General features: G+C 53.7%; 10 protein-coding genes across 10 annotated transcripts; 6 read left to right on the top strand and 4 right to left on the bottom strand.

Moving 5' to 3' along the window:
* Window positions 1–781: 781 nt before the first annotated feature.
* On the bottom strand, window positions 782–1,711 carry SNOG_05686 (hypothetical protein; the record flags this gene model as incomplete). Its single annotated transcript, XM_001796031.1, has 2 exons — window positions 782–1,466; window positions 1,533–1,711. 2 exons carry the CDS (start codon window positions 1,709–1,711, stop codon window positions 782–784), a joined length of 864 nt encoding a protein of 287 aa, XP_001796083.1.
* A 402-nt stretch (window positions 1,712–2,113) lies between these two features.
* SNOG_05685 (hypothetical protein) lies at window positions 2,114–2,975 on the bottom strand (the record flags this gene model as incomplete). Its single annotated transcript, XM_001796030.1, has 3 exons — window positions 2,114–2,488; window positions 2,547–2,798; window positions 2,871–2,975. 3 exons carry the CDS (start codon window positions 2,973–2,975, stop codon window positions 2,114–2,116), a joined length of 732 nt encoding a protein of 243 aa, XP_001796082.1.
* A 978-nt stretch (window positions 2,976–3,953) lies between these two features.
* SNOG_05684 (hypothetical protein) lies at window positions 3,954–4,288 on the top strand (the record flags this gene model as incomplete). Its single annotated transcript, XM_001796029.1, has 2 exons — window positions 3,954–4,074; window positions 4,152–4,288. 2 exons carry the CDS (start codon window positions 3,954–3,956, stop codon window positions 4,286–4,288), a joined length of 258 nt encoding a protein of 85 aa, XP_001796081.1.
* A 626-nt stretch (window positions 4,289–4,914) lies between these two features.
* On the bottom strand, window positions 4,915–6,151 carry SNOG_05683 (hypothetical protein; the record flags this gene model as incomplete). Its single annotated transcript, XM_001796028.1, has 1 exon — window positions 4,915–6,151. The coding sequence occupies one exon, from the start codon at window positions 6,149–6,151 to the stop codon at window positions 5,219–5,221; it is 933 nt and encodes a 310-aa protein (XP_001796080.1). The 3' UTR covers window positions 4,915–5,218.
* Window positions 6,152–6,921: 770 nt separating this feature from the next.
* Window positions 6,922–8,723, top strand: SNOG_05682 (hypothetical protein; the record flags this gene model as incomplete). The annotated part of the gene is made up of 4 exons (XM_001796027.1): window positions 6,922–6,939; window positions 6,971–7,280; window positions 7,331–7,921; window positions 7,972–8,723. The coding sequence occupies 4 exons, from the start codon at window positions 6,922–6,924 to the stop codon at window positions 8,721–8,723; spliced, it is 1,671 nt and encodes a 556-aa protein (XP_001796079.1).
* Window positions 8,724–11,245: 2,522 nt separating this feature from the next.
* Window positions 11,246–11,911, top strand: SNOG_05681 (hypothetical protein; the record flags this gene model as incomplete). Its single annotated transcript, XM_001796026.1, has 1 exon — window positions 11,246–11,911. One exon carries the CDS (start codon window positions 11,246–11,248, stop codon window positions 11,909–11,911), a length of 666 nt encoding a protein of 221 aa, XP_001796078.1.
* Window positions 11,912–12,728: 817 nt separating this feature from the next.
* On the bottom strand, window positions 12,729–13,645 carry SNOG_05680 (hypothetical protein; the record flags this gene model as incomplete). Its single annotated transcript, XM_001796025.1, is given in 3 exon segments — window positions 12,729–13,162; window positions 13,180–13,391; window positions 13,551–13,645. 3 exon segments carry the CDS (start codon window positions 13,643–13,645, stop codon window positions 12,729–12,731), a joined length of 741 nt encoding a protein of 246 aa, XP_001796077.1.
* Window positions 13,646–14,173: 528 nt separating this feature from the next.
* SNOG_05679 (hypothetical protein) lies at window positions 14,174–15,707 on the top strand (the record flags this gene model as incomplete). The annotated part of the gene is made up of 2 exons (XM_001796024.1): window positions 14,174–14,201; window positions 14,251–15,707. 2 exons carry the CDS (start codon window positions 14,174–14,176, stop codon window positions 15,705–15,707), a joined length of 1,485 nt encoding a protein of 494 aa, XP_001796076.1.
* A 1,280-nt stretch (window positions 15,708–16,987) lies between these two features.
* Window positions 16,988–17,452, top strand: SNOG_05678 (hypothetical protein; the record flags this gene model as incomplete). Its single annotated transcript, XM_001796023.1, has 2 exons — window positions 16,988–17,079; window positions 17,131–17,452. 2 exons carry the CDS (start codon window positions 16,988–16,990, stop codon window positions 17,450–17,452), a joined length of 414 nt encoding a protein of 137 aa, XP_001796075.1.
* Window positions 17,453–19,316: 1,864 nt separating this feature from the next.
* Window positions 19,317–21,294, top strand: SNOG_05677 (hypothetical protein; the record flags this gene model as incomplete). Its single annotated transcript, XM_001796022.1, has 4 exons — window positions 19,317–19,419; window positions 19,591–19,628; window positions 19,685–20,853; window positions 20,904–21,294. The coding sequence occupies 4 exons, from the start codon at window positions 19,317–19,319 to the stop codon at window positions 21,292–21,294; spliced, it is 1,701 nt and encodes a 566-aa protein (XP_001796074.1).
* Between the last annotated feature and the right edge of the window lie 162 nt (window positions 21,295–21,456).

The following is a 21,456-nucleotide window of genomic DNA, read 5'->3' as shown; positions in this document are numbered from 1 at the left end:
AGTGGAAGGATGTCGTGGCGCTTGTGATCCACCTCGCAGTATTCGTATACGCCTCAAATTCATCGAGCTCCCTTTCGTCGGCCCAATTGAGAACAACGTTTCCGATGACTTTCCCGTCACCATCCCAAGTTAGGTGAGTTTTCTCGCTAGCGAAATCTGTGAAATCGTGATGGCCGACCAGAAAGATGGTTGTAGCCGCTTAGATTGGCGAATACTCTGCTCAGAGCTGGCGACAAACTTGGGTGAGAGCGAAGTACTGCGGCTCTGATCCCTCGTACTCGTATTTTTGGACTCGTCCGCATGTGCGGTAAATGATGGGGTCCTCTTCTCTTCTGAATTCGTAGATTTGGTTGCGAAGCTCGTATGGCACAGTCATTATTAGTACAGCACATTTGCGCCTTGAACTTTTGAGCTCACCTCCAGGAATTTCGAGAATCCAGCACTTTGTACCGCCGTCTACGACATAATGGGGTTCCATAGCTGTAGAGTTATGGAAAATTTCCGGCAAGTGGTTTAGGCGTGGTAGGAATAGCGGACAGGGAGTAAAGCAAGCGCAATATAAGGGCTGCGGCAGGCACTGATAGTTAGAAGCTTATTTTTTTTTCACGTTCAGAATCTAGGACCTTCATATTTACATGTGCAGTACATTGCTTCACTAAGTGTTTTCTTACAAACAAGCCTGACTGCTATACTTCATTGTTGTCTAACGCTCTGATCTCCTTGCTGGGTGAATCATCTCAGCAACAAGCCTCTAGCGGACTTTACCAAAAAGTTCGAAAATTCATTGACTCGCGTTTTGCTCCCTTTTAACGCATTCATAGATTTGACGTGCCCGAGCTTTAGAAGGCTGATACAAGTTCCAGCGAAGTTCAAATATCTCTTCTATACTCGTTGTGAACTGTACTCCACGACTCGTACAGGCCTGCTTGACTCGATCAAGGTAGGCTTGCTGAAAGAGTCTCTCGACTTCTAGGTCTCTAACTCCAGAGCTTATATCCTTCCAAACATTATGAAAGGATATTTGGACGATCCCTGAGTGCCTGTTGACAATTTCAATAATGTCGTCCTTGAATGTTGCAAGCAAGGCAAGTACTGCCTGGTAGGGATTCTGCGGATCCAAACGCCTTCCTACACGCGCATAGTCGCCGTAGAAAGCACAGAGGAAGCTCTTAAAGTCGATGAAGCACTCATTTCTGCGCACATCTATCTTTGAGATGAAGAGAGGGTTGTTGTTGGTATAGCTGCCAACAGTCGCCGGTACCTTAGTGTCACGGCCAAAGTCGATATCAGTGTCCTCCAGAGCTCTCGTCAAGGCCTTGTTGACCGCCGCCTGCAACGAATTAGCGTCGCTGGCCTCCTGAAAGCGACTGGCAACATCGTCGGTCTCGATGGTGACGTGAACGTTCAGCTGGAGGCGCGCTTGTTGGCCATCCTTGCTAAGGCTGACAATTTGATAGATCTGTTCTCTGCCGTACTTATCCCCATGTTTAGAGGATTATTGGATACCCGGTATCTGTCCGGAGCAAACGAACTCGACGCAGAGCTTGGGTAGGTGCGTCCGCGCAAATTCTCGTTCGGCTTCAGATCGGACTAGCCGTGACACCTGGCGGTAGACGACCAAGAGGGTGAAGTCGTCGGCTTGAGCGCATATGAGACCCCAGATCTTCCGTGGTAGAGAGTGACAGGCATTGGTAGTGGCTAGGGCTCGCATAGCGGCTGTGTGAGCGTCAGCAGGATTTTCAATTGAAATTCTCCATGCGCAAAAACTTTGTTCGTAATCCGCAGGCATCGAAAACTTGCGCAAGTGGTATCAACCAGCGACGGTGTCGATACGCGAAGGAATGATAGTAAGTAGGCGGAGGCCGCGTGAGAGATGAGTTGCATTTGTGGTGGAGCAGTGACGTTGAGTTGCTCTACCACCACACGCCAAAAATCACCTTCACTTTGACAAAACAATTTGATAAAACGGGACGACCGGCGCTCCGTCACCTTGCACATCAATCTCCTAATGCGAACTAAATTCGATACTGAGTCTAGAGAACCCAACTCCAACGCCGCTAAAAACTAGCAATGCTAAGTCATATCTCATAAACACATTAAATGCGCACAGATATCAAACAGCATGACTGATCAACGGTGCCTTCACCCTCTCGCTACCCGGCGACACCGCCCGCGGGTCCAACTGAATCTTCATACTATCCTGCCTCATAATCTGTTTTTGCTGATCCCTAACCAGTCTCATCGGACCGCGTACAAATGCCGAAAGCAAGTCGGTGACGTTGAATGCATCGACGATGGCGGAAAGCGGACCAGCCGCGGGACCATTTCGGGTGTATGGGGCGGGGGAGAATGCTATGAACATCATGATTGCGAAGATAGGCATCTCGCAGGCAAGGATGAGAGATGGTAGGCCAACCTGGACGTCGTGGTAGGTCATGTACTTTGAGGGCTTGAGGATATTGTGGCCTGAGAGGATGGAGATGGTGAACTGAGCGTATTGAGTTAGCGTGATACTGTGGGAGAAGAGATGGTCCGAGGTGACATACACTTTGTACCACGTTGAGCCCAATGATACTTTTGAAAGTAAACAATTTGAGCAGGATTTTATGCTGTTGTAGCTTTGTCTTGTTGTGCTTGTAGAACTGCAGGCAGCTCAAAATGGCAATCGTCGGGAAGATAAACTTCAAGACCGCCAGCCAGATGTGTGCGAAGTGTATGCTGTTGGATGCTTTGCAGTAGAATCCAGCTGCGAGTGACCCAGCGGTTGAGATCCAGATGAAGATAGATGTTGGAATAAACTGCAAAGTACCATACCACATGCGCTAAATCAGGAGTCAGACGTGATTCGGCAGTGAAGGCGATGAACTTACTCTCAGCGCCATTGGGCTGTCTTTGACGCGTGGTCCACTAGAATGTGCATTGGCGCCAAACAAGTCTTCGAAGCCACCAGGATGCGATAATACCAGGTCACACATGAAGAGAAGGAAAGCTGAAAGTGCTATGGCACAGCCAAAATCTAGCGACTCCACCAAGTACTCTCCAACATCATTGCGCCAGACGATCAGAAAGGAGAAGAATGCGACCCATGGAACGAGCAGACATATGCGGATGACTTGACGTTGCTGTACCGGATTCGAGTAATTTAAGGCATGGAGGCCAACCAGTGCAACCACTATGCAGGCGCTGATAGCTGCGCAGGAACCGGAGAGTATTACGGAGAATTGGTGGTATGTGAGTTGACCAACGAAGTTCACGATGGGTGGCCCACTTTCGTCTTTGCTGGGACAAATGTGAGAGGTAAGATTGTGCAGATGGTCCTTTCGGGCGACTAAGGCAATTGGGTGCATGCTTCTGGGGAATGACAGAATAAACTCGAATTTAGGTATAAATACTTTGGTGAATAAGGTATAGATCTGAAAGGAGAATATACAAGAGAGCTGCAGAAGATGGCACCTATCGCAAGACAGACGCAGCCTCTATATACCGAGCGGCTCTTCCTCATTGCACGCGGCCGACACAGCCTCCATCACCATTGGGAACCAATCGCAACCATCTGTCCAGCACACCGTGTCCAGCGAGCCATGCAAAATAAGCACTTAGCTTAGCGCTTGGCAAAGCTTCAGCTCTTTGTCGCTCATTTCTTGCCTAATGAGCTATTCGATGTTTAGGACGTCATCTCTGCTCCGCACTGTCACTAGGTGCTGCAATAATTCTTGTGTGCTCTGGTCAGGCCCCAACTACTATCATCGACTAGCTGTCATATTACATACACGGTACGCGCCTGAACAACTCCATAGCTGATCAGCATCTTATCGAGTGCGAAAAGGCCTCAAAGTCATACAGCCTTGACATACACCAGTGCTCAGGTTTCGGACACCGCGCGTACGCATTATTGCAGCGCCTGGTGACGTATGGGTCCACCGAGCCAACGGGGTATTTCGAACGATGTCGCGATGGCTGCGCATCAGACTGTCGCCGAAAAATGCACCGCCATGCGTGGAGCAGCACTGTGGTGCTTTGATGAGTGGCTGAGAGGACACTGCCGTGCACATCAATTGCTGGGGAAGGCAAGCCGTCAGTCGGCTAAAGTGGCTGTGTCTGTCGATAGGTGCCCTTCATGTTTTAAGCGCATGTACCTCTATGCACCTCAGATAAAGTACGGAATGCGTCAATTTCGAAAGAGGCTATGTTGTCGCTAACTCAAGTCTCCGAGGTGCCGGAAGCCGAGGTGAGCAAGAACTCGCTGCGATCACCAGGTGCCGCAGCAAGTCGTGCACGCTCTGTCTAAAAGCTCTCGGTGTCTTATAAGGAAAATGCCAACCTAATCTACTTCAGCTTCGTTTCGAAAACTATGTTACGTGCTAATAATCTATTAAGACTGTTCAGACTTCTACATTAGACAACAGCTGCTCTTTGATGGTAGATCAATTTGAACGGAGCGCGCACGAATTATTGTTGCACCTGGTGCGATGCCTGGAGGAGCTCTGCGTGCCAAAAGACATCACATTCATGCATCGCATCTTATGTCTGACCTAAAGGGATTGTCGCCCGGTAAGCGACGGTCGCACATGCAGTGAAATTTGGGAATGCACCAGGTGGTAAGTGGATGGGACGCGGTCGATTGTCAACTCATCGCTGCAGCAAGTGGAAGACGTCGGTTCGTCAGTGAGCCATCCCCGAGGCGTCTAGGCATTGCCGCAGCCTAGTGATAATGACTCGCAGGCAAATTGAAGGACGAGTGGTCAAGTTTGAGGCAGCCAAATGTTCGTGTCTATTGGCGCGACATTTTCGCGTCACTGAAGGCGCGGCCTTGGTGTATAGATGGCAGTGAGGAGGCACGAGCGTAACTTGCCAATATTATCCTACTAGTTTGAGCGCAGCAAAATCACAAATTTAATAATAGACAGTGAAGTTGATCATAACTTTTCATTGTTCAATCATTGCCTGGTTGATTTAGTGTTTAGGAGCTTACGCGACGCGATCGAGAATAGCCGATCAAGCTGTCGCAGCACGAGCATAGTAATGTACAGTACGCAGAGATAAATTTTCCCCTTCAGTGGGCACATCCGCGTCCACCGCCAAACGCCAACTTGCCGAAGGACACAGCCCACGAGATCGAAACGATAGATCAATGCGGATGCGAAGGAAAACCGAGGAGACCCGTTGCCGTGTGGGTGAGAAGAGAAACATAAGCAGGGGAGAAGTGCAGGAGCGTCATTTACATCTCCATGACATCAACCTCATCAGTCGCCATACACCATGGCATACTGACGGGTTGCGCGGGTGGTGTTGGGGGGTTTGAAGGGGTGAGTTGCCGAGCGGTGATGCGCTCGCCTTCAACGCGAGGAACAGGACCAGACATGAGGTTGCCGACAGTGCGCTCGAGCGACCAGCCGACGAGCTGGCACCATTGAAGGCTGTCAGAGAAGAGCCAATAGCCTTGTACGCCGTGTTGCTTTGCGCGTACCAAGTAGGCGGAGAGTGATTCTTTCTCCAACATGACAAGCGCGTCGGTGAGGTCGAAATGACGTTCAATTACACGCGAATAGGCGCGCGCCGCATCGCGCAAGTTGGGGTTGGTCATGATGTTCTTCCAGCCAACGCCAAGGGACGCGATGAGAGTGTTGACGGTGGTGCCGTTGTCGTCGACCATGGCGTCACTTGATTGAGCGTCCATGTCGTTCAGCGAAGGAACTTCGACGTTGGCTGATGGGCTCATACGAGCAGACTTGCGCGACACAGCGATCGGCCGGACGGCCTCCGCCTTCTCTTCCTTCTCGTGCTTCTCTTCGCACCATGTACCGGACTGCGATTCGGCGGCAATGGCGAAGCCGGGCTCACCAGGGTAGATGAGCGTCATACCTGGGCCATAGACGGGTTCTGGCTTCGGCTTCGCAGGCATTTGAGTGACGATTGATCCGACGGGTAGGTTCTCTTCGGGGTCATCGACATCGGCGATGGAACGTTTGCGCCCAGCTGAGGAGTTGTTTACGGCTGCAAGGTAGTTGAGCGAGGGTGGAGTTGGGTATTTGGGACGGAAATTACCCATAGCTGATGGTGAGTGGGCGCGTTGGTGAGGTGAGAAGTAGCCCTGCGGCTGTTGGGGGGGCAGGACGACTGTTGGCGATGAAGCGTAGTAGTTGATTGACATTGTCACTGTGTGTTTAGTAGCTTAGTAGTATAAGAAGACTGAGAGATACAAGAGTCTGTATAGCGACTGGACAGACGACAGCAGGCGATCAGCGACTGCACTTGTGGTACTTGAAGCGACGACGCCGACGAGAATGATGGCGGTGAGGCGAGGCGCGATGGTGGTGGTAATGGATGCGATGAAGTAATAGATAGTAGAAAAGTGCTCCGGATAGTGGTGAGCACAATGTGTGGCAGTAAGACGTGAAAGGCTGGGGATAGCGAGGCGTGGGCGCAACAGAAGTGAGGAGAGGAAAGATGGTTTGGAGGGCCCCAGAGCCGTCTTGTAAGCTTCGCTGAGGTCCCGTGATAAGCGGCGCTGAGTGGCTGGTCGCTGGGCGGTGGCAGAATGTGACGGCCAGGATGAATGGCCCGGCGCGAGATCTACAGGGCACGGCTAGCGCGCATTGGCTTCGTTTGCGAGGTGTAACGACGTCTGGATCCGTTTTCGGCGTGGTGGAGTGGGTTTGCCAAGAGCTTGTGTAAGTTGGGACCGGGCCGATGAATGTCCGATGAGGCAGGAGCGACGAGCCTGAGCACGTGATGACCTGTGGCTGACACGCCGGCGCCGAAACCCCCGAAGAGGCGGTGCGCCCCCGCTAACTTTTGAAAACCGCCAAAAGTTATCTAAGCAGTGTGTACAGCTGTAGGCACCAGGAAGATACCCCACGCTTTGTTATTTCCAAGCTCCTTCTTTTCCCGTGTGGTATTTAATCAGCTCTCAATTCCAAAATGCAGGCGCCAGTGGTCGTTATGAGTAGGTCTCGACGCGTCTCTGCAGCTTCAACAGCCCACTTACACCACAACAGACACCCAAACCCCGGGCGGGGAGCGGCAGTTTGGCCGCAAAGCTCAGCTTTCCAACATCACAGCAGCCAAGACGGTCGCCGACATCATCAGATCATGTCTCGGCCCCAAGGCTATGTTGAAGATGCTGCTCGACCCCATGGGCGGCATTGTCCTCACCAACGACGGCCATGCTATCCTGCGAGAAATCGAAGTCGCGCACCCAGCAGCCAAGAGCATGATTGAGCTCAGTCGGACACAAGACGAGGAGGTCGGCGATGGCACAACTACTGTCATCATATTAGGTGCGTGTGATAGGCTTGTACCGACGACGAGCCCTTGCTAATGTGCGTAGCTGGAGAGATTCTCGCGCAAGCTCTACCACAACTAGAGCGCAACATCCACCCCGTTGTCATCATTCAGGCCTTCAAGAAGGCGCTCGCAGACGCCCTCGAAATCATCGATGAGATCGCGGTCGAGGTGGATGTCAACAACGATGAGGAAATGTACAAGATCATCAACTCGTCGATCGGCACAAAGTTCGTCTCAAGATGGTCAGAGCTGATGTGCAGCTTGGCCCTCAAAGCTGTGCGCACAGTCTCGCTCGAGGTTGGAGCTGGCAAGAAGGAAGTCGACATCAAGCGCTACGCCCGCATCGAGAAAATTCCTGGTGGCGAGATCGAGGACAGCGAAGTACTCGATGGTGTCATGCTGAACAAGGATATCACACACCCCAAGATGAGGCGGAGAATCGAAAACCCCCGTGTCATGCTGCTGGACTGCACGCTCGAATACAAGAAGGGCGAGAGTCAGACCAATATCGAGGTCAGCAAAGAAGAGGACTGGAACAGGATATTGCAAATCGAGGAGGAGCAAGTCAAGGCCATGTGCGATGCCATCATTGCTCTCAAGCCGGACCTCGTCATCACCGAGAAGGGCGTCAGCGGTAGGGCCATTAGCACTCCGCATACAATGACATGACTGACAATACTACAGATCTGGCACAGCACTACCTCGTCAAGGCTGACATCACCGCTATCCGTCGAGTACGAAAGACCGACAACAACCGTGTCGCCCGCGCAACGGGCGCGACCATCGTCAACTCTCCCTTTGCCGCGACTGCTTCTGATATTGGCACGCAATGCGGACTATTCGAGATCTCGAAGATCGGCGACGAATACTTCACATTCCTCACAAAATGCAAAGACCCCAAGGCGTGCACAATCCTGCTGCGAGGCCCGTCCAAAGACATCCTGAACGAGATCGAGCGAAATCTGCACGATGCGATGGGTGTCGCGAGGAACGTCATCTGGAACCCCAAGCTGTGTCCTGGTGGTGGCGCGACCGAGATGGCCGTCGCAGTCGGCCTGGACAGGAAGGGCAAGCTTATTGAGGGTGTGGCACAGTGGCCCTACAAGGCGGTCGCAGAAGCCATGGAGGTCATTCCACGCACATTGATTCAAAACTCTGGAAATAGTCCGATCAAGGTCCTGACACAGCTGCGCGCAAAGCATGCTGAAGGCTTTGAGGATGGCAAGCACGGCGGTAGCTCTTGGGGCATTGATGGAGATGCAGGCAAAGTGGTGGACATGAAGACCTACAACGTCTGGGAGCCTATTGCTGTCAAGGAGCAGAGCGTCAAGACCGCCATAGAGAGCGCATGTCTGCTGTTGAGGGTCGACGACATCGTTGCTGCCAAGTCCGCAAAACAAGTGAGCGGCCCCATCGGCGGCGGAGGAGATGATTAGATACAAACATCACACAGCGAAGTTTAAGCCTGCTATGAAGGGTTGAGACGAATCGATCAAATAACCCAAAAAGCTCCGAGCGTGTTCGCAGCGCTCCTGACCATTGTGCACCACGTTTTTGTCGCAATAACGCGCCTACCGTAACCGTGCGCCTGTCACAGAGACCTGGGCAGGCACGAAATGCTACCCACGCCCAGAATCTGACAATTCACGCTCCACCACATCCACTAGACCAGTGTTGCTTTCCAACCGCACAATGACGGAACACACCATGGGCCGAACTCCCTTTCTGTCGAGGATGTCGCTCGCGCCATGGTTTCGGGCCTATGGCGCCGTGCCCGAATTGCCAGGGCTGACGAGTTTAGGCCCCCTATGTACTAGGTACATCGGGGGTTATCAACCAACGTCGCGTCATGGCTTCTTCAATAATGCAATTCTAAGACGTCGCCCCTATGCTTGGTCGCGTCCAGAGTGCCATTGACTCTGGTAGGAACTGGTTGCCGCCATTCCGCAAGCGACGATCTGTCTACCAGCAATGGGCTCCCTCCAACGGCACGGATCTTCGCGTCCTGACCGCAGCAACAACTGACAGCGGATTTACCATCGACAAGAGCAATGCCACCATCAGCAAGAGCGAGGTTGATATCGAGAGGGAGTCTCGGCCTAACTTACTGGATGCGACCGCGCAGTATCTCGAAAATCTGACAAAGACGCGAGTGCAAAAGATTTTTGGTGATCGTTTTACTGGCTGGAGATTCGGCGCGCTGCATTTTGGTTTCTGGACTATCATTGTTTTTGGGATCAACTTCATCACCACAATATGGGGCTTAATGGCGAGACGTTCCGGGGTGCTACTGGATGGAGATTGTGATCGTGTGGAATTCCTAAACACGGCAGTCCACGTGCTCATCAACGTCTTGAGCACCATTGTTTTAAGTGGAAGTAATTACTGCATGCAATGCTTATCCGCACCCACCCGGGCGGAAGTCGACAGAGCACATGCATCAGGAAAGTGGCTTGACGTTGGGATTCCAAGCATCCGTAATGTTCGACACTTGAGCTGGAAACGGATCATCCTCTGGTTTGTGCTTGCATTGAGTTCCCTCCCATTGCACCTCTTGTGAGTGTCAAAGGCCCTTGTGCAAGTCGGTCACTAACAGTGAGAAAGTTACAACTCGGCGGTGTTTGCATCGCTGTCTTCGAATGACTACTTCTCCTTCAATGTCAGCGAGTCTTTTCTCGAAGATGACACCTGCCGCAACTGTACGAAAACCCTCCTATGTTTATCGGTTAAGACTTCTACTGACATGTTTGGCCGGCAATAGGTTCGGCTCCTGTCAACCAACCCGTCAATGCGCCATTTTCGATAGAAAGAATGGGAACTTCTTACTGGCAAATTTACAATACAGCGAATGTCCCCCGGATACTGGATGACATGCATAAAAAGTATAAAAGAGGTCTGCTGGTAAAGTTGCAACCACAAGAATGCTTGAACAAGTATGCCACTTCCATAGTGTCAAATCGACGCCATGTGCTGCTTGTTGCGAGCGACGACAACTTCCCCACCCTCGAGGATAATGTGTTCATCAACGGTTCGCACGTCTACTGGGCGGGGCCCTATTACGCTACGGATTCGAAGAATCCCAGGGATGCTTCAAACGGATACAACTGGATTTGCAGTGGAATGCAATACAACAGTTTTTGCGCGAACGACGTCGACAAGTTGAAGGCAAATGTCAGTGCATGGAGAACGGGGCACTATTGTCCGACTCCCACTACTCCTTTGGGTGCTTTCTGCGCGGAAGCCAGGACTTTTCCTGTGCAGTATTGCCTGAGTGAACCAGCTCAGCCACACTGTCGGCTACAATTCGATACAACTATCGCTGTTATTGTAACTGTCCTCAATGCTGGTAAGTTCTTGTTCTGGGGATTTTGGTTTTTGATCGCTATACTACAGGGCAGGAAGACCATGACGAGCCCTTATAGTACAGCTATGTGCGAACTGCGAACCGCGAACCGCAGCTTGCCCCGTATCGAATTAAGCTAACGTCGTGTTCTAGTCAAAGCAGCTTTGATGTTCTACATCGCTTGTTGCGTTGGAGACGATCCCCTCATCACAATGGGCGATGCCGTTGCTTCATTCCTGGAAAGAGCAGACACTACCACTAAAGACATGTGCCTGCTCTCGATTCGAGACGTCAGGAAAAAGGTACTAGAATCTGGCCCGCGCCCGTGGGTAAATGTGCGTTCTAGGTGGAAAGATGTGGCAAGCAAGAAGCGTCGATTGACAACTCTCACACTGTAAGAAGAAAATTGCACGGTCTTTGAACGATGCATCATGCTAACATCACCACAGCCTCTTGTTTACTTTGGCTACAGTAGGATTTCTACTCGGCTTCGGCATCTACTCCCTCCCCGACGATACCCCACGTTCACTCGCCTTCCTCGCAAGTCTGGGTTTCGGTACCGTCGACCCCCGCACAGCCATAAGCTGGATCCGGAAGGATCTCCTTTCCAACGTCATGCTTGCCAATACACCGCAGGTCATTCTCTCCATGCTGTACTTCTCCTACAACGCACTGTTCACGTCCTTCCTCCTCTCACACGAATGGATCTCGTACGCGCACAAGAAGAAGGGTCTGCGCGTCTCTGCCGACCCAGTCGGCGCACAGCGAACCGATTACTTCCTCCAACTTCCGTACCGGTTTGGCGTGCCGCTCATGGCGCTGAGCGGTCTGCTGCACTGGCTCGTCTCGCAGTCTATTTTCCTCGTGTCCATCGACTTCTACGATGTCTTCGGGTCGCCCACGATTAGTTACGAGAACGAGATAGGGCCGGTGGGTAGCGGGCTCGAGACGCAGGGGGACAGCATGAAGACGTGTGGATACTCGCCCATTGCAATCATTACGGTCGTTATTGTTGGGTCGTTCATGGTCATGGGTATTGTGGCGTTTGGATACGTCCCGTATAAGCAGGGCATGACACTTGCGGGGAATTGCAGTATGGCGATTAGTGCGGCGTGTCATTTGGACCGGAGGGTGGATAAGAGCGGGGTGGAGGCGGCTCAGGAGAAGGTGCAGTGGGGTGTTGTCAGTGTGGGTGAGGATGGGGTCGGGCATTGCGGGTTTACGACGGGGAGCGTGACGGCGCCTGTGGATGGAGAGTTGTATGCTGGTACTAACGGATAGATTCAAGAGCCAAGTACGATCGCAACGCAATTCGATACTGATTTTAAAGCAAGTGGTCTACCATCTGTGTCACACAAAATCTAGAAGCATACGATGAAGGATGACTGGCTGGCTGCTTTGGGATGGATGTGGGTTGGGACGGTTGTGTGCTGTTCTGGGTTTACTTGAAAGGCAGGATTGAGGCTTTGCAGGCTTTGAATCGGCTGTAGACAGATACTCTGATGGTACCCGGAATTTTCGATACAGCGCATGAATTGTTGCAACACCTGGCGACAGCTACAAGACCGTTGGCAAATAGCACCAAACCCTCAACTCGAGGCTTGTGCAACTGATGGCCATGTGGAGGACACAGGAAGTCGGACATGCGCTGGTCAAAGCGAAACTCGCCCATGTTGTAACGACAAGGAACTTCAGGTATATATCTACAGGTCGTTGGAAAGAAAGACATCGCCTGAGCACCGGCTGATTTCCCCCCCGCTTGTGCAATGGGAGGGCGTGTGCAGTGGCGAACAGATCGTCAAGATGGGTTGTCGCCGCCGTTCATGCGCAGATTGGCGAGAAGATCACCATCTTTCACGACCAGGAAACCAATTGAGCATTCTTTCACGCGAGAGTTGCATTATTCTTCAAAGACCAACAAAACCTGACGTGAGATGGGGGCGTCGCACGACATGGTCATCGCCAGCGTCCAGACCTCGTGATCTGCACACGTCGGAAATAATCGCAGGCCAATTGCATGCATAGGGTTCCAACGTTGACACCTCTGTTCGCAGCGATGTGCGCTGGCGAGAATTTATTCTCCGCAAGGGCGGGTTGTTCAGGTTGTACACAGGATTTTCACAAAGGCGCAAGACTGACTGGCTGGATGGGGGAAATTGCGCGTACTACCCCACGAGCGGCCGGAAGAGCAGAGCCTTCTGGTGGGCCGTGTGCAGGGAGATGAGAGGGCGAGTGCCGAACCAGTGTCGTTGGCCGAAGGATCATGCAGCAGCACAGCGGACATGTGTCTCTGCACGGCCATGTTCGTCGGCGCGACTTTGGCGGCTTGCGCAGGAGGGTCAGCTTCAGCCCGAGAGCGTTCCTCCCTGCGGCAGCGAGCAGTAGAGGAATGCAGCAAGGTTGCACGTGGTTGCGATAAGAGCGATATCGATATATTGAGTTCGGTTGGCGGCAGCGGCGATTCACCTAGACGCGCATTGCAGGCATTTAGCCATGGAGAGGGGAACCAATTGGGCGTGTGGCGGGCGCAACCTGCAGCTGACTTTCACAGGGATGCGCCGTTGTGTTGGAGCTTTGAGGTACGGGCAACGCCAGCGGCAAATGCACTCTCCGCCGCGGCGGTGCAACCTGTTCGCATGAGGGATTGGAGGTCGTGAAGACTGCATCGTCATGTGTGTATGATGGATCGAGCAGCGTAATGATGTAGTGATGCGAGATGCGGGTCTCCGGGGCAGGCTGAGAAACGAAACAGCAATCGGGCCTTGCAATAAATATAGATTATTAGAGTTGGTGTGCTACGCAGCGCCACAGCCAGGAACTCGCCGTCAGCTGCAGCAACCCGCATCGACCCCCTCCACGCCGACCCGCCCGCTGCGAGCAAGACGAAAGCACTGCGACACACAGGTGACGGCCCTCTCACAGGAAACCAGCAGCAGCGTCTGGCGGCTTGAAAAAGACTCTTTGTGCGCTCTTTGGCAAACACAAGCCGCGTGCACAATACCAGCGGCTGGCCATAGCGTGGAGACGAAACGTCCTGAGCGTCCAGGCCTGACCCACTCGTGCCCCAACAGCCAGCCCGGGTCGCGGCTGCCCTCCAGGCCCTCCAGGCTCATCTTACGCAGCTTCCTCCTCAGGCCCGCTGCGCCTTCCTGCCCGGCCGCTGCATCTCACCCACGACACCACGCCGACACGTCCACACTGCGCGCCGCCGTCCTTGTCCCCGTCACTCGTTATCCGTTCTCTTCGTTGTTCGTGTCCGCAAAGGCGCTCGCTGGCTGTCGCCGCCATCCCGAATCGTCTTTCGTCTTCTGCTAGCGCCGGACTTGCTGCGTCGCTCCTTTGTCCCCGGTCACCAGGCACCACGCTTTGTCGCACACGACTATTCCGAGAATCCTCGACACGTTCACGGGAGCACTTTGTCCAACGTTGCTGCTGCGAGTTGCCAACGCCCATGACAGCTGCTCGCCATAGGCACTCACAGACCCTGGGACCGCCGATCTCCTGAATCCCCGCAACGACATCACCACCCTCACCACCTTCACCATGTCGGTATCCGCTCGCGCGCTGCGAGGTAAATGCTGCCACCATGTACAGTATCGACACATGCTAACGCTGCACAGACATCGAGAATGTCTTCCGCGTTGAGAAGCGCTGCGTGCAGTGCGAAAAGGCAGAGCTCACCTGCGCAGGCAAGGTCTGCAACAAGAACCAGGTCTGCGTGCAGACCACCCAGACGTGCGATGAGTGCGCACAAGTCATCTGCGCCGTCGACCCCATGGCCGCCGCCGAGGAGCCCAACAAGCCCAACGTCGGTGCCATCGCTGGAGGTGTCATTGGAGGAGTCGCCGCCATCGCCATTCTGACGTTCCTCGTGTGGAAGTACTACTTGAAGGGCAAGAGGCGGCCGTACACCGAGGCCGACTTCCAGGAGATGGACATGCAGGAGCAAGAGAAGGCCGAGAACGACTTTGCTTCGCGACGCAGCGCCCGCGCATCCACACACACCGTCGCCTCCATGGCCTCGTCCGTCCTTACCCGCGCCTCCAACATCATCCAGATCGCATACATCCCCGGCGTCACCAACCGCTCCGGCCCTGGCTCGCCCGACCTGCTTGTTCCTCCCGTCCCCCCGATTCCTGCCATGTCGCCCTCATCTGGCGTCAGCAGCCCGTACTCCAACGCCGACCAGCACTTCTTCCTCCCCGACTTCCGGGACTCGATGGCATCGCAGAGCACCGCTGGACGCACCAGCATTGCACCCAGTCTTGCCCGTGCCAGTGTCGCCTCCACCATGTACCGCCAGAACGCCATCGTCTCTCCTCTCCCAGCCCAGACTATCGTCCGTGGAAAGGCGGCTGTTGTCAGCGTCAAGTCCATGTCTTCCAGTCCAGCAGAAACCCCTAGCTCGGAGACGCCCCCTGTTCCTTCAATCGACCCAAAGCACTCCAACAAGTCGCTCCGTATCCAAATGCCAGGTGTCATGGGCCTCAGCCCGGCGAACTCTGTCCGCAGCACTGCTCAACTAGGACCTGTTCGCGCCCTCAACATCACGAAGAAGAAGTCGACAGATCTCTCCAGCACCCCACCGAAGAGTTCTGGCAACTCGTCCTCTTTCAGCAACTTCAGCAATGACAGGACTGCGGTCAACACACCAGAGGTCCTTGTTCCTCCCGCACGACCGCTTACCGACATATCCGTAACCTCTTCAGACGACGGTGTTGCACATGCGAGAGCCCGACGGATAGCAGGTGACGAGTCTGACTCTGACGACGAATCGGACGAGGAGCACGCACGTGCACACCAAACTCTCCTCCGCAACTCAGTAACCTCGCGCGACTCCGATGCCTATAGCGACGCTCAGGAGTCCCCTGCACCAAACCAATCTCCCTTCTCAGACAGCTCACAGTTGGAGCCACCACGACCTCAGATGTCGCAACGCATCACATCCTACGACACATCACTGGGCCTCCGTACCCCGATGACGCCCATCGTCGAGGAGGCCCCCTCGAAACGCGGCAGCACAGTTTCGCGGCGAGAGCAGAGTCCCTTCTCGGACAACAACAGAAGCGACATGTAAACTCTCAATTTAACGGCGTTTCTGGCGCACGCTATTTACCGCCCCAGATCTACAGCGAGACTGGGTTGCGAGCGAATCTCTTTTTATTTTGAACTATCTCAGCCACGGCGGCAAATCTCATAGTAACTTTCACTTCTTTGAATTGAAGACCCAGCAAAAACCTGGCTTCAAGATGGAATGTACACAGGTCTCGTAGGACGATGACCTGGGCATTTCTAAACTTTTTTGATATCCCCAAATTTTGGTTCAAGTTTGGATTGAATGGGATGGGATGAAGTGCAACGATTAGCACGGAGGGAGGGAAGATCTTTATTCTTATGTATGTATCTTTGGAGAGAGAGAGAGAGAGAAAGATGGAGATGGAGAGGAATGAATATGAATCTTTGGATCAAGCAACATCTATGATCTTATCTCGTCTTTGCTATGTGACTTTGTGCACGATGCTCGCAATCTCCAATTCGTCCTTTTCAGCTGAACCTACATCACATCACATTACACCACCCACCTCGACGAACTAGCACACCCCTCCCTCCTTTGCTGCCACTCAAATCATCATTTTCCCCTTTCCCATGCCATCCCATGCCCATCCAAAAGAAACCCCACAACCCAAAGACAAAGTCTAAATGGAACGGCCCTCGATCCGACAGCGGGTTCCTGGGTTTCACTTGAAACTTGAAACCCCGATCTTGCAGTGCCGCATGGGCATTGGGAATTGACGATGCTGGATTTGGGCGGCGTGTTTCATGGGATGGGACTAGGCGGGGATGGGGGGCCTGTTGGAATTCATGGAGTGTATGTGCGCTTGTTTTTGGAAAGGAAAGTTAGTGTACGGGTCGCGAAAATGTAGTGCAGAGAATTACGCTGGGTTTGCGTTTTGGATAGACGGTGGATGTGCGAGCGTGGAGACGGTTGAACGTTGAAGTGGAATGAATGAGATGGTACACACGCGGTGATCGGCGTGTGGAGGGGCGGAGGGCGCCGATGGGAAGGGGGGAGCTATGGAGATGGAGGGGCATTTATTTTCTGTGCGCGATTGATATGTGGAAGTATCTTTTCCTTGCGCTGCGTTGTTGCTCTCCGTCTCGATTCTCTTGTGGTGAAAAAAGCTTCAGTTCGAAGTTTGGTAGTTGGAGGTTCCATCGCGAACTTGACGTCACATCTGGAGCTCTCTCGTGAAGCTCTCGTGAAGCTCTCCAAACAACACAACAATACAAGAATCTCGAATGCCCACCTCCACGACGCGCCTGCAAGCCCTTTCAAACCACCTCGACGCGAGAACAATGGCTACGGAAAAGAAACCCCCGATTACGTGCCACGTCCTCGATACGACGATTGGAAAGCCGGGGGCTAACATACCTGTTACACTCACACTGTACTCCCTCCCTCCCTCCTTCCACTTCTCTCATACTAACTTCTCACCCAGCCACCCCTCCTCCCCTTCCTCCACCTCCACCCCGCAATCCTTCCAATCCACCACAAACTCCGACGGCCGCGTAGCCTCCTGGACCCCCACCCCACCGCCCTTCACCGCCCCCACACCCCTCGAAACGCTATTCCACCAGCCGGGCGACCAGCGCTGGAGTCTGACGTTCAACACGGAAGAGTACTTCAAGGGCCGCGGGGTGGAGACGTTTTTCCCGGAGATTGAGGTCAAGTTTGTGGTGCGGGAGGCGCAGAAGGGGGAGCATTTTCATGTGCCGGTGCTGGTGGGCGGGTTTGGGTATAGTACGTATAGGGGGTCGTAGAGGGAGGGGAGAAGGAGTTGGAGATGGCATGTGGTGTTAATGTAGGATGCGACGTTTGGAAGTTCAAGGGACGCTTGGGAATGGTAGAGGAGTGGCCATTCTGATATGATTGCGTGTCTCTGGACACGTGCTACATGTTAGAAATATTGTGGTAATGTTTGGAACATAGAGTGCATTGATGCATGCTACATGTTGAAAATGTTGTAGTGCTTATTGGCACGATGGTGGGATACTTTCTTTGCATTGTCGAGCGTGGAGAATGGGAACTGTATCAACATGCATGCACGCAGATGTTGGCGTTTACGTGGTTCGGGGAGGATCAGGCGGCATCATGGGATTTGTCCATGTATGCAGCTACTGATGTGGAATTTGGCATGTCGAAAAGCTTGTAACTTAGCTCTTTTCAGAATACACGGTACATCATAAGCATGACATCTCATCGATTTATGTCGACATGTGAGACATGCTGCATGTTACTAGCACATTTCCCTCATCGCATTGTTTTATTGAATAGAAGAGGATACCTAACCACCCCCACAAATCAAGATAGCCAGACACGACAAAGGACTCCATTGTTCCGCCGGCGTCCGGATGTCAGAATCTGTTGATATGCACCACTACGCTCCAGACCTGCCACTACTAGGAAATCAGCACAATGGAAGTGCTTACAAAAGGGCTGGTTTGTAATGGTCCAACAGCCTAAAGTAGCAATGCAGCGAACGATAGCAGTCCATTGTAAGCGATATCATTCGACCCGGGCATCGATCGGCGCACTGGCAGAGATCGGTAGCGCGAGATGGTGTCCGGCATCTGGCAGAACGGCATCGATTTCCGTTGGTGGTGTGCCTGGCCCCTGGCAGCATCCTTGGAGCCGTCCGTGTCGAAGGATTTGGCAACACGAGACGGGCCGTGAAGTCGCATTGTCTCAGCGCAGTTCCAGCGCTGGTAATGCAGACTGTGAAGGTAGAACACTACGGTAGGACAACGGCAGCGTCTCTAGCAACGGCAAGGATCGCTCGGGCACTCGTGGCAAGCGAGCCGAAAGGGGCTGCGATCGGACAAGACTTGGAGCGGTGAAAGGCCCCGTCGCGCTGATTGGCGGCCTCGAGCCGCGGCGCACGGACTTGGATCATGGAGTGAAATCACGTTATCTTCTTGGCACAACGCTGCGTCACTCCCAGAAATTGCTCGCTCGTCCTGCCCTCTGACCTCATCGCGAACGCCTCACTGTTATCGTCACCACGAGCACAATCCCCGTCAACCGCCTAGGGAAGAGCCTCATTGCGACCCAGAGAGACGTATCTTTTTTTGCTTGACCAGTGCACCAGAGCCGCAAGGTCTTGTTAGAACCATTGCGCCTGCGCTCAGAGACGGCCTGCGACTTTCTTTTGAACGTCATCAGGGGGCTTGACGTCACTGTTAAACTTCGACAACACCGCTGCACCGTCGCATCCTCGCTGGCGGCGCTCGATATTTATCGACACTGGGACTGAAAGCGCGTACCCCGCTTCCGGCGCATCCCCATTTCCTCTGCAATAGGTACGTTCAGTCGCTGGTGCTGCCGCCGCTGCTGTTGCTGTTATCGCTCTTTTTGCCACGTTCCCAACCGCCTGCGACAACCCTCGCGCCTCTGCACCAACCCGTCGCATCTGCGCAGCTGCATCGCGTGAATAATATCCATCGAGTGCGCTGACAATTCATTTGCCCGAACAGGTGACTTGCGATCGAGACACGCCTGCACGCCCCGTTGTTGTTTGTACAGAGAACTCCCTGTCGCGTGTGGAAGTGAGAGCGAGCGTGCTTAGGCCCGAGTACTACAAGCGATCGTCCTTGATCACGACCCCTACGTCACCACCCCGAAAGAATGGCCGCTGCAACCCAAACTGCGAGGACCTCCCCCCAGAACTCCAAGATGTCCTCTCCCAAGGATACCAAAAGTAGTCTTCCTGTCGTGACTAAGACCGAAGGTGCGTATCCTCCCCACGCCGTCGCCAATCATGCGCGTCACTGCTCTGTCGCGCCTGCCCACTGCCCATTGCCCTTCATTACAACAATCGTCACTGCTCCTTCACACGCATCACTGTCTCATTGCCGTCGTTGCACAAAGCAGCCATGACTAACCATGATGTCGTCAACAGAATCCGCAAAAGAAGAGACGTCTACCCAAGACAAGCACGTATGTGCACCTCATGCGCCAGCATCATCGCAGCACCATGTACTGACTGCCATCAGCTGCGACGACTGAAGCCGAAGCCAAGCCCGCAACCTCCAATGCGCAACCGCTGGCACCTCCACCCAAGCCTGCGCCATCAACAACTGGCGATACACCCGACTACTTCAACACGGTACCACAATCCCTTCTCGCTGGAGCCGAACGTCTTCGAGCAGTCCTTTACCGGCGGCAACGGCAACACCAACGCCAACGGCAACGTAGAAACACCCGGCGGCCGCACTGTCCTGCCGCCAGTCGCAAACCTCACCTCGCCATCACCGCTCCCCGGCCTCACTCCAGGGTGGCAGTCGTCGTTGCGCCAAGGTCCCCTGAGCCCTGCCATGCTGAACGGACCCACTGGGTCAACCGACTACTTCAGCGAATCGTTTAGAGGCTTCCCTACGCCCAACGAGTCCTCTTTAAGAACTGGACTTACGCCTGGTGGAGGCGGGTCTATGTTCCCTGCGCCCAGCCCTAACACCCAGGCCATTTTCAACCTCCAGAGCGCCGGCATCACCCCTGGCACAGGCGATTTCCAAGCCGCTGCCCTGCGTGCCGCTGCTCAGGCTAACCACAACAAGAACAACACTTCGGGCGCACCCACCTCCCAACCCGAGGGAGCAACCGCTGGAATGGATCGCCAAAACAACTTCCAGCAGTCCCAGGCACCGCAACAGCGTTCTCAGAACGACCCATACGCCAACCATGACGTCAGCAGTGCGGCCAATGATCTTTTGTCGTTCGCCAGTCAGAATGGTGGTGGCCGTAACAACCAGCCACAGTTCTCTATGGCGCCTCAACAGCAATCGATGCACGCCGGCCACATGCCTGTCCAGCCCGTAGGACAGAACAACCATGTGCGCCGTGACACAAAGGGATCCATCAACAGCATGGCGTCTGCGGACACCGGTGACTTCTCAGAGAGTGGCCAGAGTGAGCAGGCCAAAACTGCCACGCGATCGCGCGCGAAGAAAGGAGCTAACGGCAAACAAGCTGCAGGCTCAAAGCGCAAAACCGACGACGCTCCCAAAGGCAGCCGCAAGAAGAGCAATGCTGCCCCGTCCATGGATGATGACATGATGGATCAAGACTCCGACGATGATATGAACATCAAGGATGAGGACACTCATAAGGACGGTCGCAAGATGACCGACGAGGAGAAGCGTAAAAACTTCCTCGAACGGAATAGGTACGTCACTTCCAGTCCCCCCCACGTCAGTTGATCCTAACACTTTGTAGGGTTGCTGCTCTCAAATGTCGCCAACGCAAGAAGCAATGGCTGGCCAATCTGCAAGCCAAGGTCGAGCTCTTTAGTACTGAGAACGACGCGCTCTCTGCTACTGTCACCCAGCTGCGAGAGGAGATTGTCAACCTCAAGACACTGCTTCTGGCACACAAAGACTGCCCCGTGTCGCAGGCTCAAGGTCTTCACGGTGCTGCCATGAATAACTTCCTTGGCAGCGACATGAACCACCAAAATCCCTACGGCATTGCACAATTACAGCCAAACGGCGTCCATATGATGCCAATGCAGCCTGGCCAGATGATGAACCGGTTCGTATACCCACAACCCCCGCGGCCCCAGAGTGCAGACGAACAAGAGAACGCACGCTATCCGCCGAAGTACTGAAGCATTGCTCACTCGCCTCCAGGTAAGCACTCTGGGTGTGACTTGTCGTCTGCAAGCGCTACAGAGTGCTCACGGGCCTCTAGTGCCATGGTCGTGCATTAGGCCATGACGTACGTTCCACACCTCCACCATCACATCCTTACTATCTTGTAATACACCGCT

This window comes from Parastagonospora nodorum (genome assembly GCF_000146915.1).
Source record: "Parastagonospora nodorum SN15 chromosome Unknown scaffold_8, whole genome shotgun sequence".
NCBI lineage: Eukaryota > Fungi > Ascomycota > Dothideomycetes > Pleosporales > Phaeosphaeriaceae > Parastagonospora > Parastagonospora nodorum.
This window is presented reverse-complemented; position numbering and strand designations above follow the sequence as displayed.